Below are 17,077 nucleotides of genomic sequence, written 5' to 3'. Positions count from 1 at the left end.
GACTACAACACCTCTATAAGCGTTTACTTACCCGATTGTCTTGCATCCGTGTTGCGTCTCAGCATCGCACTGTCATCTCTGCTATTGCCATTTTGGGCGGGCAACGTTGCCGACTGTTGCAGGCGACCATCGGTTAGATCTGTGTCAAGGATTGTGTTCATAAGAAAGTTTCAGTAACAATATCAATACTTAAATAATAATAATAATAAATAAAAAAAATTATTTAGTCATTGTAAATAAAAATACTGAATTATGATTAAGCTACACATTTTAAATCTTAAAAGAAGTAAATCTTAAAAGTATAATGTCTAAAACAAATGGTAAAGTTAAGTTCAAACAACTGTTTTGCTCGCAAGTCTATTTAAAGTTAAACAGAATTAAATTATTTAAAATGTTATTTGAATAATCGAAATTAAATCTAATAGTTCAACTCATAGTAACCTTATATTTGATGTTGTTATTTTAAAGGATATTTTAGATATTGGCTTTTCTTATCTTGATTTTCTTTTGAAGATAATAAAGAGATATATTACAATAGATAATTTTTGGTTATTTTTATAAATATTTCATATAGTAGGAATTTCTCAGAAATTAAACACATCTCTCAAAACTTTATACAATTTGTTATTAAGTGATAGTATTGATGGATAAGCTATCGTATTCATTTGATGTTCTACCTAAAACTATCTAAGTGAGAGTTTAATAGTTAAACTGTAGGTATTTTACAATCTTATATTATTCTTTATCTAGTATGTAAAAATTATTAAGTATCTTAAAAAAATTATATATATTTTGAGTAGAGTGTTAAGTTACTGACCATTGCTGGAACTTTGGCGATTTCGCAAAACAACCAGATTCTCTTGACTCTGGCGATGTGTGGCCACAGGAGGCGCTCCACGTGGTGGGATCGGAGGTTTCTGATCAAAACCTGCTGTGGGTGAACTGGGCTGAGATGATTGGGATTGTTGTGGTTGCTGCTGCTGCTGTTGTTGTTGCTGTTGCATTTGTCGCTGCAGGAAGGCCATTTGGGGCGTGGCAGTGCTAGCGATATCCAAGCTCTGTCCACTGCTGGCACGACGCTGTGAGTCCGGTGAGGAATTGCGTGAACTGACGGGTGATTCCACATTGCTGCTAACCTTAATGTCCGGCGAGCTGCTCGATTGTTGCTAAAAATTGTAATAAAAGCAAGAGATTAATTTAATTATTCAATTATTAAGTATTTCACATGTTCCTTTACCTTCATCGATTCATCGTAGCTCAGGAGCTGTAGATTTGGTGGCAGACTAGCGTGGAAGGATATCTTGCGAACCCAATCGTTCATAATGTCCAGCGATGGTGCCTCAAAGAGGAACTCGGAGCCGTCGGGCAGCTTCAGCCGGAACACGTACTTCTTCTTTGTATAATCATCAGCACGTTCGCATTTCGCACCCAGAATATTCACAGGCGCCGTTGCCGTCTTCTGTTGCAGGAAATCGTTCTCGTCCTTGAAGAAACAAACCAGCTGACCACACAGCACAGTGTGGAATTGTTTCCAGGAGCGAACCGGCGCCTTCTTGCCGCCCGATTGCAGACCATGTTTGCGTTCCAACATGCCCTGAATCTCCACAGGCGGCAAATCGAAGCCTTCGCCCTTTTGGTTCTTGCGGAAGGACTGCGCCCGACGACGTGTGGTGAAGGATGGCGTACGCTTGGGTTGCTTCGGTTGCACCTTCATGCTCTCGGCACGCTTCACATTCGCATCGGCGGAGCCGCGACGCAGGCGATCACCAAACATGCCACTGGAGCTGCTCTTCTGCAGACCCAGCTGTTCGTCCTGATCCTGGAACGGTGGACGCAGCTGTGTTTGAGAGATGGCAGGCGACTGGGCGGCACTTCCGGGTACACTGGAGCTGCCATTGCCGGCGCCACCGCTGATGGTCACCATGGGCGAGGAGAAGATGGGCGTCTTCTCCTGGGCAGCCGCATTGTTGCGATGCTCCTGTTGCTTCTCGGCGCGACGTCGCTCATCGTTCAGACGCTGCAGCTCCTTTTGCTTGAGCTGCTCCAGACGCTCCTTCTCCAGACGTTCCTTCTCCTTCAGCTTCTCCAGTTTCTCATGCTCCAACTGCTTGCGGAAACGTTGCTCCAACAGCGTAATACGTTTAATCGCCTGGAATTTCTCTTCCTGCGCAGCCACAGTCTTCTCAAAGTCCTCGTGACGACGCAACAGATCCTCCACTTGGGGTATGGAGTCACCCAGCTTGGCATCCTTCAGCTGTGGCTCGCGACTGCTGATCCATTGTTCTAGTATTTCGGCATCCTTGAGGAAGAGCTGTGTGTCCAGATTGAGTTCATAGATCTCCTTGCGCTGCTGCAATGTGTGCTCCAACAGTTCATGACGAGTCTTGAGCACCTTGATCTTATCCTCCACCTCGTGGGCAAGGAAGTGCTTCTCCTTGATCAACTTCTGGCCAGTGGCAGTGAAATTGGCAAAGGTATCGTCACGTGCACGAATCTCCGCATGATGATCCTTGATGCTGGCAAGCAGCAGCTCCGCTCCAGCCACACTATTGGCCAACTCTGGCGCCGTAATCTTGGCCAGCATCTCATTGATCCAGGCAATCAGATCACGATACTCATCAAAGTACGATTGCAGTTGCTCCGCTTGACTCAGCTTACCCTTTCGAGCATTTGTCTTCTCCTTAAGATCCGTCCAGGCCTCAACGGTTTCATCCCGCTTCACTTCAATGTGTTCCCGTGCATCCGGATAAATTTCGCCCAGCTTGACGGCTTCAGCAAGCACAGAGTCCACTTGCTCCTTAATGGCCACCAGTTCACCCTCGAATACGGAGTGTTTGCGTCCCAGCGCTTGTATACTTTCCAAATCCTGGCCATAATCCTCAGAGATGAGCGAGGCATCCTTCTCGTTGATCAGGGAGATGGTTTCATCCGCCACACGATCGTAGACATGCACCTGCTTGGCACCTGCGAGCGCATCCTGGCGTGCATTCACCAAATCCTTGAGCTCATCCCACAGCTGTTTGGTCTCATCCCGTTTGGACTTGATGGAGCTGCGATAGGGATTATTCTCCTGGATCAAACGATCGCCACGCTCCAGACAGGCTTCGACACGCGCCTCATTCGCATTCAGATTGGAGACAAAGGATTCGAAGGCTAGCATCAGTTGCTCTACATGCTCTACATCCTCGCCGTAATCCTCGCTGGCTGTGACGGCCATTTGATCACCAACCCATTCATGCAGCTCCTCCGTTTCGCGCAGATACTCAAAGAGCTTTTTGCTCTCACTGAGACGCAACTCCCGATCCTTGGCCAGGCGCAGTAGCTCCGAGTACTGTTGAGAGACGGCAGCATTCTTTTCTTTGATGTTGGCGCTGTCAAAGTGATTGCGCTCAATCAAACCAGTTGCCAGTTTATTGACCTTATCGATGGAGGGCTTAAAGGCGGTCAGTTCACGTTGGAGCACCTCCAGTTTCTTCTGATGCGTCTGCACGGAGATCTCATCGCGTCCGTAATCGCTGCTGGCCAAAATCGGACGCTTCTCACGCATCCAGGCATCCGCCTCATTGGCCTCCACATAGAAGAGTTGACTCTCCACGGCGTCCAGCAGACGGAGTCGCCTAATCGCGGCCAGATCTCGCAGCTGGACAAGTTGCTTCTGCAGCAGCTCCGATTTGTATTGCAGCTGCTCGCTGGCAAAGTGATTGTCCCGGATCATTTGCTGGCCACGTTGGAGGAGTGCTTGGATCAATGGTTCCTGTGAGGTCAGTTCCGCCTCCAAAGCATTGTGCTTCTTCTGCAGACCCTGCACAGCCAACAGACTGCTGCCCAGATCCTGTGAACCAGCAATCAATTGCTTCTCCGCCAGCCACTGTAACTCATCCTCGGCATCCCGCAGGAACTGCTGCAAGCTCAACGAATCCTCCAAATTCTCACGACGTATGGCAATCGGTTCATGCAACGTGTTGTAACGCTTGATGGTGGCCATCGCACGCTCGTGAATCTCATGCTTCAGGAAGTGATCGACCTGGAAGAAGTGCTCATCCTTGACCTTCAACTGATCCGCCAGCTCATTGTGATGTGCCACATCAGCCTCGAGACGTTCATGCTTCTTCAGCAGATTGCTAACGGTGGCCAAATCCTTGCCATAATCCTCACTGGACAATTGCACCTCCACATCATCCATCCAGTTGTTGAATTCGTCGATGCTGCGATTGAAGGATAATGCCTCATAAGCCTGTTGCAGCTTCTCCTTCTTGGCCTTGGAGGCAGCCTTGAGTTTCAGCCAATCTCCCTCTAGCAATTGCACCTGCTGGGCAATCTCATCCTTGGCAAAGTGCTCGCCACGAATGAGACGCTCTCCCTCGCTGATCACGGCCTGAACTCGTGGTGAGTTGCTCAACAATTCCGCATCGAAGGCCGTGTGCTTTTGAATCTTACTCTGCAGATTGCTCGGCTCCCGATAGTTCTCATCCAATGCCACCTGGAGTTTTTGCACCAGCCAGCGATCAATCTCATAGAGACTTCGCAGGAATTCCTGCAGCTGCAGGGATTGCATCAAACGATGCTTACGCTCTGTGGACAATTCCTGCAGCTTTTGTTTCCTTCTCAGCACATAGGCCAATTTCTCTCGTATCAAATCCGCATCCTTGGGCTCACCCTCCAAGATGCTATTGGCAAACTTTTGCAGTGCATCCACGTGATCAGCATCGAGTAGCTTCTCAAAGGCATCGTGCTTCTTCAGAAGACGCTCCACGGCCGTGTAGGAATCCCCCAGATCATCATTGTTAAGGAATGCCTCCTTGTTGGCCAACCAGATCTCCACCTGTTCCACCTGCGCCTTAAACAACTGCAGCTGATGGGCTTCGGTTAAGTCTCTGGCCCTTTCGCTCCATGCCTCGTGCAGTGTCTGATGCAGCTCCTCCAGCACACTCAGATATCGCTTAACGCTCTCCGGCTGCTTGGCCTGGCTGCTCAGCTGCTCTCCATGTTGTTTCAATAGCGTGAAAGCCTGATCACGTCCCTCGATCTCCACCTTACGCTCCTGATGCAACTCCAGTTGGGTTTCGCAATCGTTGATTGTGGACGGCGCCTGTGTGGCATTCATCTTCTTGACCATGTCGTTGACCCAGAGTTCCAGCTCCCTCACATCCGAGACAAACTTGTGGACGAGATACGCCTCATTCAACACACTCTGCCGCTTGACGGAGAGACTCTGCAGATTGCCCCAGGATTTGTGCAACTCCTGCAGTTTCCTCTCAATAACCTGCGCTCCACGTTCCGGATACTTACGTATAAGGAACTCGGCTGCAGTCTCATGCTCATCAATCTTCTGCTTCACAGCGGACATGTCACGTTCCAGCGCCTCCTCGCGACGTATCAACGCCTCGACGGCGGCCAGATCGCGTCCCGTGTCCGCCGAGCTCATGGCCAAAGCCTTCTCGGCAATACGCTCTGCCGTGTCATCTACATCTCTATTGAAGCCGTGAATCTCATTGGCACCGCCGAGCAGAGCACGATAGGCATTGAGTGCTCCTTGGAGCTGTCGCCAATTGTGATTGAAATCCCGACGACGCTTGTCCACACTCTGTGTATCCGCCGGCAGTTGAGCCTGATTGATGAGCTTATCCGCCAGCTGATTAATGTGCTTAACACGTTGATCATCCACTCGCATGTCCGAGTCCACGTCATCCAGCTTACGCATGAGTGCATTGCAGTGTTCCAGATCCCGTCCAGTGTCGCTGGCCTGTACCATCATTTCCTTGTCACGTATCCAGGCCTCGATTTTGTCCAGCTGATTGTTAAACTCCAGTATATCCTGGGCCTCCTCCAGGCCACGTCCACGCTGATCCAACTCGTCATGCAATCCCTGCCAGGCAGCGTGTACACGTTCAATGGCCTGCTTAATTTCTGGCGAGGATTCATGCTGTTTGCTGAGCAGTATGACGCCCGTATCTTGAATCTCCTTGATGCGTCCCTGATTGGCAGCGACTTCGGCTTGGAATGCCTGATGTTTCTGCAGTTTCTTGATCTTCTCATCCAGATTGGTGACCTCGGCATAGCTGGCAGCATCCGCCTCCAGTTTCTTTTGCTTCTCATTGATCCAGGATTCGGCCTCGGCGCAATCCCTCACAAACTTGGCGTAGAGCAAGGCATCTTCCAGCTTGTATCTCCTCACCGCGCACAGATCCTTGACCTTCTGGCGACGTGCCAGGACACCCTGAAGTATGGTCTGAATATTGGCGCTATCGTAATGACGCTGCTCGATCAGTTTCCGTCCATGTTCCTGCAAGAGAGCAACCTTCTCCTCCTGCGTTTGAATAACACGCTCGAATTCATCATGTTTCTTGATCTGATTCTGCACATCCTCCACGGTCTGACCAAAGTCCGAGCTGCTGAGAGCAGCCTGTTGGGTGCTGGACAGATTATCAATCTGTTTGGCATCGCGTAGGAAACAGAACAAGTCGATCTTCTGCTCCAACATGATCTTCTTCTTGTTCCACGCAGCATGCAATTTCTGGCGCTCATCCAACATGGCAGCACACTTCTCCTCCACATCAGCAGCCGCATAGTGTCCAGTTTGCACCATGGAATCACTCAGCTCATTCAGATAACGGAACTTATCCTCGCGTGCCTCGATCTCGCCATAAATGGCATCATGTTGGATCTTTAGAGCTGTAGCGCCGGCAGCATCACTGACATGTTCCTCGGCCTGAAGAGCGGCACGAAGATTGGCCGACCAGGAGACAATGTCACGCACATCCGTGAGGAAGGTTTGCAGATCGGAGCTGGCGGCCAAACGATCACCACGTGCCGTCGAGCGTTCCTTCAGATCATTCCAGGCAGCCACAACCTTATCCTGTTGCTGGGCAATCGCTGCGGCATTCGAAGGATATTTGGCTTGCAGACGAACCGAATCCTCGACCAAGACTTGCAGCTGAGCCTCCAGCGCCACCAGATCATTCTCAAAGCCTTCATGTTTACGCAACAGAGCTAAAGCCGAGTTCAAATCCTTGCCCAGCTCGGAGGAGAGTGCAGCATTCTTATCCTGAATGCGGAACAGTGCTTCGGCCACATCCCGATGGAAGCGATGAATTTCCCCAGCTGCATGCAACTTCTGTTCGCGTTGATTGAGTAGCTGCAAGAGATTGTCCCAAGACGTTCTGAAAAAGAAATGTAACAAGAAAGAAAGTCAATGATTTGATACCCTTGCAAAGTAAATTAGGGAAATAATGATTTCAGCTCGATTTAAGAGAGACTAAGAGACCAGCTTTCATTTCATTCTCAACTCACCTTAGTTGTTCCTGTCTCTTTTCCACCTCATTGGCATAAGAGCTCTCGGAATCGATGAGTTTCTTGGCCAGCAGCTCACACTGATCCACACGATCGGCGCCCACCTCAACGCGATGTTTCAGATCATCGAATTTGTTTTGCAGCAACTGCAAATGCTCAAAGTCCTGTCCGTAATCCTCCGATGAAGCGGTCTGTTCCTGTTCCCTTATCCATTGCTCCACCTCGTCGGATTCCAGGAAGTATTCATGCTTCGACAGACTCTCCATAAGACGCATCTGTCGTTGGGATGCCAATTTGTGAAGGGATTTCAGCATCTTCTCGATGAGCTGCTGTTTGGCGGCTAGGACTTTGCTATCGGGATGCTGGGCAGCAATCATGGCGGCACATGTGTGTCCCATTTCGGTGACAATGCTCGAATATGTGTCCAACTCCAGCTCGATGGTCTTGTGTTTGGTTAGCAACTTGGCAGCCGAATCACGATCTCTTCCATATTCGGTGGATCGCAGGGCATTGTTGCGTTCACCCAACCAGGACTCAATCTCGCCGGCATCAAACAGATATTGTTGTGCCTTTAGTGACATTTCCAGCTTGCGCGATCGCTCGCCACAATGCAGCTCCAGATCTTGCCAGGCCTGCTCCAGTTGATCGCACAAAGCCTCCACATTCTTCGACTCCGGATGCTGTTGGGCAACAAGAGCTTGTCCCGCTTGCAATGCCTTATTGATCATGGGCTGGTGTCCCTTGATCTCTGCCTCCAGCTTCTTGTGTTTCTTGTACAGCGATTGTGCCTGGTGCAGATTCTGGCCGAATTCATTGGACTTGGCCGCCGGCAAATGGTCGTTGATCCATTGGAACTCTGCATCCAACTCGAACACAAACTTGTGGAAGTTGAGACTCTCTTCCAGATTCTCACGACGTTTCTGTGTGGGCACACGCAGATCCTTAAAGCGCTGCTGCACCTCCTTGGTCTCATCCTCAATGTTCTTGGCATTGAAGTGACCCTCATGGGCCATATCATCTCCGGTAGAGACGAGCTCAGCCACCTTCTGATCCCAAACAGTAATCTCCGACTCCAGAAGTTGTTGCTTATTGATCAGATCCTTGCAACTGCGCAAATCATTGCCCACATCCTTGCTCTTGAGTGCCGAGTCCAGTTCATCCACCTTCTTCTTGGCATCCTCAATGGCACGATTGTGCTCCCGCTGTGATGCAGCCTGTTCCAGTTTACGACCCTTATCCTCTGATAGGGTCAATAGATCCTTCCACTTTTTGTTCAAATCTGCCACACGATGCTCCACTTCAGGCACACGATTCTCGGCCTGAATCAAAGCTTCTCCATCCTTGTTGACATTACGCAATTGTCCTTCATTCGCACGCAATTCACGCTCGAAGGCCTTGTGCTTCTGCAACTTACGTGGCAGATTGCTCAGATCCCTGTAGCTCTCATCACCTGCAATCTTTGTCTTGTCCTGCAGCCAAACCTTTAGATCATCAGCCTCGGCGGCAAACTTGTGATAGTCCTTTGAGGCCTGCAACAGACGCTTGCGCTCAAAGGCACGATCCCTAACAGCCTTGCGTTTGCCCAGCACCTGATTGCGACGGTCGCCAATGCTGCAGGGGGAGAAAATAAGGGGGATTAGCTCAATCTCGTACAGGAACAATTAATAAAGAGTATAATCGACACACAGTTTAAATAAAGTTATGGCAAATGCAAGTTTAAGAAGTAACCGAAGAAAAAGTACTACTAAGGATTTAATTATATTAATACTATTGAATTCACTTACTACTTGGCATCGTAGTGATCATTTGCAATTAGTTTATCCGCATTGTCCGAGAAACCCTTGAGGATCTTGTCCTGTGCCATGAGACTCTTCTCAAAGTCCAGATGACGCTTCAGTATAGCCTCCACCTCATCCAGTGAGGACTGCAAACAAATGAGAATATTTAAATTGATTCAGTGCTCTTATACTTTTGGTTATCTTACGCCCAGATTGTTGTACTCCAGGAATGCCTCATGGCTCTTGGTGGTGGCATCGATTTTGTCCGCTTCGCGATTGAACATTTGCAACTCGACGCACTGCAGCAGCCATTTTTGTTTCTCGCTCCAGCCACGATGAATGGCATCCTGTTCAGCCTTGAGACGTTCAATTAGCTGCACTGTTTCGGCCATGTTGGGTTTACCATCGGACAGTTGTTTGCCCAGTTGAATCACCTCAACGAATTCGTTATCATGGGCCTTGATATCGTCACCCAGATCATTGTGTTTCTTTAGCAGATTATTGGCGGTTTCCACATCGCGTGCGGATTCATCGGCATTCAGTTGATCCTTGACAGAATCGATCCAGGCGAGCAGAGTCTTGGCGCTGTTGTTGAAGATCTGTTGGCCGACTTCGCTCTCGATGCGGGCACGTAGTTCACTGCCACGTTGTTGCACCTGTTGCCACATGTCGTGCACCTCCTGCTGACGGCCATTCACATTATCCCGCTCCGCCGGATATGCATTCTTCACAGAGTTACCCAAATACGTAACGCGATTGACCTTCTCCTCAACGGGCGCCAATTCTCGTTCCAGATTCTGATGACGACGCTGCAGAGCTTGCACCGTCTTCAGATCTGGCGTTATGACAGCCGTATCCAATTGGAGCATCTTCTCGCTCATCCAGACCTTGGCCTCGTCGCAGGTGCGATTGAAGAGCTCCACGCTGGATGCGCCTTCCAAGCTCTTTTCACGCTGTGCCTTGGCATTGTTGAGTCGCTGCCAGATTTGATGAATCTGCCGCTGACGCGCTATGATCTTGTCCAGTTGGGAATGTCCCTGACGGCGGAAGGTATCAACGGCACCGTCGATTTCCTCGACACGCTTCGATGCAGCGGACAGATCCGTGATGAATTTCTCAAACTTGCGTTTGGCATTGTCGACGCCATCGCCATCATCTGTCTTGATCATGCGCTCCTTCTCCTTCATCCACTTCTCAAAGTCATCACATTCGCGATAGAAGCCAAAGAGATGAATGGAATCCTCGAGCAACGCATGACGCTTTTGGGCCATCTCTTGGAGTTCATCGTAGGTGGCATTGATCCTTTGCTGACGCTTCTCCACGCTGTCCGCATTCTCGTTGATGCTCTGATTGGAGGTGCGACGTTGCACCAGAGGTTTGGGTGCTACACTCACGGGCTTAATGCGCTTCACGGGAACCACTTGACGCACGAGGATGGTCTTCTTCACCTTCTGCAGACTCTTGACCTTTTCTGCCTTGGGCACAATGCAGGCAACCGGACGTGCTTCGATTTCCCGCACATAATTGGCCGGCACAAAGCCCTCGTGTCCATTATCCTTGCGCACACACCACCAATCATCGTTGGTCTTGGACTTGAGCAGCATAACCTCACCCTTGTCCATCTTCATGCCCTGGCCTTCGAAGGGAAAGAGGGAACGCACATGAGGAAGCATTTTGGTTTCTGTGACCTTTTTGTGCTCCAACTTCTCCACCCACTCATCCTCCCACACTTCCTTGGGCACGAGACGCGTCTCATTGACCCATTCCTCCTGCTCTACCTCAGGTAGATCCGGTTCAGCGGCAGACAGCTCCAAGGTGCAAATGCCCGCTTTGATGAGCTTATCGGCCTGTTGGTTCAGATTGAGTATGTCCCCGGAATAAGCATTCAATTCACCTTGCAGATCTCGATGACGTTGCAGCAACGCCTGCGCGGAGGGTTCATCATTGCCATAGTCACGGGAATTGACTAAAGCCATTTTCTCATTCAGCCAAGATTCCGCTTCGTTGGCATCCGTGTAGAATTGGTAGGCTTCGGCGGCATCCTCCAGTTGGCGACGTCGCAGCTCCACCAGTGATTCCAGTGCCTGCCAATGCTCCGCCAGGGAATCAATGCGACTTTTAACCTCGCTGGCACGTGGATGTTTGTCTCCTATCAAACGTTTGCCCGCCTCTGACATTTGTGTGGATTTGGGTTTCCGGGATTTGATCTCATCCTCGAGAGCTTTGTGTTTCTGCTGCAACGAGAGGACAGCACGCAAGTCCTTTGCTGTGATGCCTGTTTTACAGATGCGCTGCTTGTCCACCAGCCAACCCTCCTCGTTGTCGTAATCCTCCATGAAATGATGGAAATTGCGTGCCTCCTCAAGACGCGCACGACGCTGTGCCGACAGCTTCAGGAGCTCTGAATAAGCCTCTTCCAGCTGTGCAAGTCGTTGGGCCAACACAGCGGCATCCTTGTGCTCAGAGTTCTTATACGGCAGAGCCTGACGATTGAAACGCTTAAGGGTCTCTCCATAGGTGTTCACCTGCAGCTCCTGCAGCGAATGCGCCTGCAACAGCTCCTCGACGCCCAGCAAATGTGGACCCACATCCTCGGAGGCAAACTGTTGCTGCAGTTCACGCACGGATTCCGTAGTGCTGGCAATTTCACGCAACAAATTCATCAGGTTGCTCATTTGGGAGAGGTTCAAGCGTTGATTCTCCAGCAGCTCCAACAATTGACGCCACTTATCCATGACTTCCTGTTCGCGTCGCTTCACACGCTCCTTGCCATGATAGTTCTCCTTCTCCAGCTCATTGGCCATGGCCGTCAGATCGTTAAAGCGTTCCACACGCGCCAAAATATCAGCTGAAATCGCCTCGTGCTTCTTCAGCGTGGCATCCACTTGACGCAGATAACGCGGATCGGAGAGCACTTGAATCATTTCCTTAAGATAACCTTCACGCAATACGGATTTCTTTTCAAACTTGTAATTCAACTGCTCCAATTTCTCCTGACGCAGCAGCTCCTCTCTCAAAGCAACCTCACGATTATGTTCGGCGTATTCAAGGATCTGCCAGGCCTTCTCAATGTCATTGACCATCTGACCATCCTGGGGATTATAAGCCGGCTGATTCAGAGCTTTAAGCAGCGTATTTATGGTAAAGAAAAGAGCTTCAATCTCACTGCGTTCCTTGTATCTAGATAGAGATAAAAATGGTTTAGAGATAGATATATAGATCTATCAAGATATTAACTCACTTGGGTGGCTTTTCAATGGTGCGATATTCCTTAAAGGCCAACAGTTCCCGCTGTATGCCTTCCAGTGAATTGGGTAAATCCCGCTGCTCCAGCTCAATTGTTTTTTGTCTGATCCAGCTGAGTAGATTTGTGGTCAAGCGTTCATAGTGTATCTTCTTGCGATCGGCATCCATCAGCTGGCCCACAATCTACACATCAATAAAAAACGAAAAAAAAAAAAAATAGTTACATATATATAAAGACGTTGACGAAGGGAGATCGGTTAGACAACTTTCTAGGCCCAACCCGAGATCGAGGCAATCCAATGTGAAGTAGAGCGTTAACCAGATTGGCCTCTCGTTACGCTGCAGCAGCCTCAGTCACCCATGCAGTGAGAAGAACTGTGGGCTCTGCCCCCGACCCCGATCCCGATTCCGATTCCGACCCTGACTGTCACCAAACCCCAATTCCAGGTGTGTACTTACATTTGCTATGCGTTTGCCGCTCTTCTGTTCGTTCTTCATGCGAGCAAACGTGTGATAGTATGAGGCCACATAGGTCAAGATCGATTTCTCATCCGGTCGCGCCGAATCAATATCTTCCGCATCGAGCAGACTGCAAGACAAAAGCATACAATTAATATATGAATGAATATGAATAGTTTATGTATAACTTTACCTTGGTATGCCCAATTCGTTGGCAGCCGTATCGAAGGCGTGATTCAAATTATCCAAATTGGAATTCTTTGAATTGACAATGGTGCTGTACTCAAAAAGATCGGGACGATGCGAATGGATGAGTGCATTGAAGCCCAAGCCAGAACGCCATGATGATGTAAAGTCCTGTATATTAACGCCCGGATAACCATGTGTCTTACGTTGACACCACAAAAGTAGCGCATCTTTGGCTGAACGTTTCTCGCTCGACTCGTTTTCCTCATCCTAAAATAAAGATTTCAAAAAGTTAGAAAGTATAATTCTTACAAGATTTACAAATTATAATTGAATTTTTTTATTATTTCTAATTCTTATTTTAATCAATTTTTTATTTAAATCTTAATCTACCCTCAATTTACGATAATGTTTAACTTTATGATCAATTTCATAACATTGTTAAAATATTATTTTATATTTATATAATTTTTTAACTTAAATTAAATTAATTTCTTATAAAAATTGAGTTTAACAATTTTTTTTTTTTCATTTTTAGTTTAATTATTTTCTTGTGTCGCCTGCCTCAGTTAAAGTCAATTTTAATAAACTTACCACATCGATGACGATTTCCTGAATCTGAAACCGCAAAATGATGGTCCAGATGAGACCCAAGATCAATCTGGGATTGCCATCGACAATGTCCTCAGCACCAATGGACTCCAAGCGTACCTGCAAAGCATTTGCATTAGTTGCCATTCAAACTGAGCTAAAGATAGGAAACGGAGAGGGTGGCGAGGGGTTACCGATTCGCTAAGCTGCGCGTATCGAGTTACCCGTTTCACAAAGACACAGCATAAAAGAGAGAAACAAGTGAACCAAAGAGAACTAGAGCTGCCTTTGCTTTTGCTGTTTGGGGCCAACAAGTCACGCATTATCAGATCGAATACCTCAGCCAGGTGTTTGACCCCTGTGTCCGACTATCTGTCTGTCTGTGTGTGTCTGAGGTTCATTTGAATTAATAGTAGGTCAGGTGGCGTGAACAGGTAGGCACAGAGATAAATAGGCGAAGAAAGCATAAGTTACAACTGATCTTTATCTTAACAGACGAGCATTTGATCCGCTTAAAAGTTGATTATTCGCTTCTAACTACAACAAAACTATGTTAATAAAGAATTTATGCTTCATTGACAACGCCACACTGTGCCACATTGTTAAGATCCTTAACTAAATGTTCGGTCAGCAGTGCGTTTAAATGCTTCTTCAAGCTGAAAAACCAATTAAAATGCAATAAATGTCGATGTCACAAAAACTAAAAGACAAGCCCAAAAAAAAAAAAAATAAAGAAAAAAGCGAAATGAAATAAAACAAAACTCAACAACTTTCACTGCGTCAAACAAAAGTGGCAAAGACTATTAGTCTTATTGTCTGTGTAAATAGTGTCATTGTTGTTGTTGTTGTTTAATTTTATTTGTTGTTGCAATAGGTACAAATTATATGCATTTAATGTGTATTAAGAGCGCCATTGTTTCTAATTAGATTAAGCTTAAAACACGTACTAGAAGATAGACCTCAAGCGAAACTATGTCGCACGCTAGCCCCAGAGATAGAGACATATTGTGGGTAGAGGGAGGGCAGGTGTAAGGGGAATTGCCTCATCTATGGATTCCATTTGCGACTCTCGCCTGCCGCTGCACAAACAATTAAAATCAAATTCAGGCAAAGAAAGTGTGCGGAAAATGTGCCAGCACGAAAGGCAGAAGAAAAACAAAATAATACTTGTAAATAAGTAATAAAACTAATAATAATAATAATAATAATAATGAAACAAATATGCAGCGCGTGCATTAGAAAGTATGCAAATATTTAGGAAATTTTTCGCCAGCAAAAGGTAATTAAATATATATGTATGTTTTGTGTGTTGTTGTTGCTGTTGTTGTTATGTGGCAGTTGCAGTCTTGCATCTAAAGTGTCGTGGCTGCCGTGGCAGGCACAACTAATGTGGCAAACAAAGCACGCAACGGCCACGCGCAACTGCCTTACAAAACTTGCACTTTCTACAAATGCGTAGGCTTTTCTGCTCTCTCTCTCTCTCTTTCTCCACCTCATTTACTCTCTCTTTTGCTTTTTCCGCGGAGTACTTACCTTGGTGTGCAAGAATGCCAGACTCTTGTTGACATTTTCGATTTTGTGAACACGCATGCGTCCGCTGTTCGGTTTGCCCAGTTTCTCCGATGATATTATCTCCAGCAGCTTTAGCAGCTTTATGCCATCGGCTAGATCTGTGAATAGGTCTTCGACCTCCATTTTGGCCTATAGAAAATATATAAACATTAATAAGTGCATTCGAATGTGTCTAAGTCAAGACTGCAAGCTTTTTAAATTTTGGAGAATTTATTTCCTTATTTTTTTTTAATTAAAAAAATTTAATTTAAAAAAAAAATGAATTTTATGTTTTTCAATATTATTATTATTATTTTATTTAAAGTTTCATATAATGGCGCTTAAAAAAAGCATGATATTTTTATAATTATTTTTCTTTCCGAACTGAAACTTTTCTTAAGTAAGATATTGGATTTATAGTTACAGGAGTAAGTAAATTAAAGGATTTTGGCTCAACGCAAAAGTCTTGGTGAAAATTCTACTTCTGCTCTCACCTTGATCAGAAACGAATTCATCCATTTTGTAAAGGTTTTCTTTTGGATGTGTAGACGCTCCTCCTGCAGCGTCTTGATGCGCTCATTCTCAAATTTGATAATGCCATCGCGCTGCGTCATGTTGGTATTGGAGCCACGGCTGGAAGACGAAGCCTGCAGCGTTGCATAGCCACCTGGCTCATATTGTGATGCTACAAAAATTGAAAGAGACAGAGAAAAGAAACATAGGTAAATACATGGTTGGATTACAATGCGACAAGTTTGGAATGCAACCCTAAAAGTGCAAAAATCGTTTAGTATTTGTTTTGATTCAGTGCCACCCCGAATCAATAGAGGGGGTTCCATAGAAAGAGATAGCAGCTGTTTTACCTATTTGCCTTTTGGCACCTATCGTTTCTTACAGTTCAACAGCTCAATGCATTGACTCGATAAGAATTTTTTTTCATTTTGTTGTTGTTATTTTGCCCACTTATCACAAGTCAAAGTAATTAATGGGCATTAGCTATATATACATTGGCATATGTACATTTGTAGTAAAAAATGGTAAGGTTCAATGGTTGCCCTTGTATAAATAGGGTACCACAGTTTACACACACATAGTTCCCCTTCTTCCTTCATTTATCAATGTTATGATGTCAGAAAAATATAAAACTTATTCATTGCAATTAACGTAAAAGTTAGAAATATAAGCTTTAAATATTTTCAGATCTTCCTACCTTTATATTTTGAAGTATACTCTTACCATTCTAATATAAGTTATAACAAAAGTTTGTATTTCTTGCATGAAAGTTTATCTTCTATCATTGATAACACAAATCGCGTTTCATTTATATATATATAATACTTTGATTAATCAATTGATATTCCTTTTTGTAGTCTATTAATCTACACATAAAATAGAAAAAAAATTTCGCATGAGAATTATCTGTGATTTGATGACCTAACGCATGATAAATAAAAGCACTTTGAGCTTTTATTTTCTGCTAAACGTAATGTCTATTTTGAAGTATGCGTAGTCGTATTAGTCAATGACTTATTTTCATGATATGATGCGGCCTAGTCGTTTATATAGATTAAGGCTAGAGCTACATACCAAACTACATAACTTAACCAAAACAAAAATCAAGCAATCGGAGCTATGTCGTAATTGTGTACGTGTGTTATCAGCAATGAATTTTTACCAAATGAGTTCTCTACTTTACCCTGTACCATTTTAAATGGATAAAAAGGGTATACTTAAGTTAAAGTTGATTTAGAATAACAAAATTGTTATAGAGATTCACTAATATAAGCAGACAAAGATTATTAAAATTGTTTTAAATTTAATTTTGAACATCTAGATATTGAAGAATCAATTGTCTTTAATTGGAACTTATGTCTTTACAATAATTTATTAAAATACATTGAACTATATAGGGTATCTGCTCTTCTGCACTATAGACTCTATCATTATTGTATTTTTTTTATTAACTTCACAATCGT

At 45.7% G+C, this 17,077-nt stretch overlaps 1 protein-coding gene across 6 annotated transcripts in view; it reads right to left on the bottom strand.

The window, feature by feature from the left end:
• The window catches only part of LOC117786584 (spectrin beta chain, non-erythrocytic 2), a 35,966-nt gene that overhangs the window by 1,560 nt on the left and 17,329 nt on the right, over nt 1–17,077 (bottom strand). For all 6 annotated transcript variants that reach the window (XM_034624920.1, XM_034624919.1, XM_034624918.1 and 3 more), the window contains 12 exons: nt 15,596–15,786; nt 15,084–15,251; nt 13,554–13,670; nt 12,967–13,229; nt 12,774–12,903; nt 12,310–12,497; nt 9,275–12,248; nt 9,075–9,214; nt 7,291–8,901; nt 1,238–7,160; nt 818–1,166; nt 32–139 (listed from right to left, as the gene is read on the bottom strand). In XM_034624920.1, the coding sequence (XP_034480811.1) occupies nt 32–139; nt 818–1,166; nt 1,238–7,160; nt 7,291–8,901; nt 9,075–9,214; nt 9,275–12,248; nt 12,310–12,497; nt 12,774–12,903; nt 12,967–13,229; nt 13,554–13,670; nt 15,084–15,251; nt 15,596–15,715 (12,091 nt within the window). In that variant the 5' untranslated portion in view covers nt 15,716–15,786. The remainder of the gene's footprint in view (nt 1–31; nt 140–817; nt 1,167–1,237; nt 7,161–7,290; nt 8,902–9,074; nt 9,215–9,274; nt 12,249–12,309; nt 12,498–12,773; nt 12,904–12,966; nt 13,230–13,553; nt 13,671–15,083; nt 15,252–15,595; nt 15,787–17,077) is intronic.

Source organism: Drosophila innubila (assembly GCF_004354385.1).
Source record: "Drosophila innubila isolate TH190305 chromosome 3L unlocalized genomic scaffold, UK_Dinn_1.0 0_D_3L, whole genome shotgun sequence".
In the NCBI taxonomy this organism is placed as follows: domain Eukaryota; kingdom Metazoa; phylum Arthropoda; class Insecta; order Diptera; family Drosophilidae; genus Drosophila; species Drosophila innubila.
This window is presented reverse-complemented; position numbering and strand designations above follow the sequence as displayed.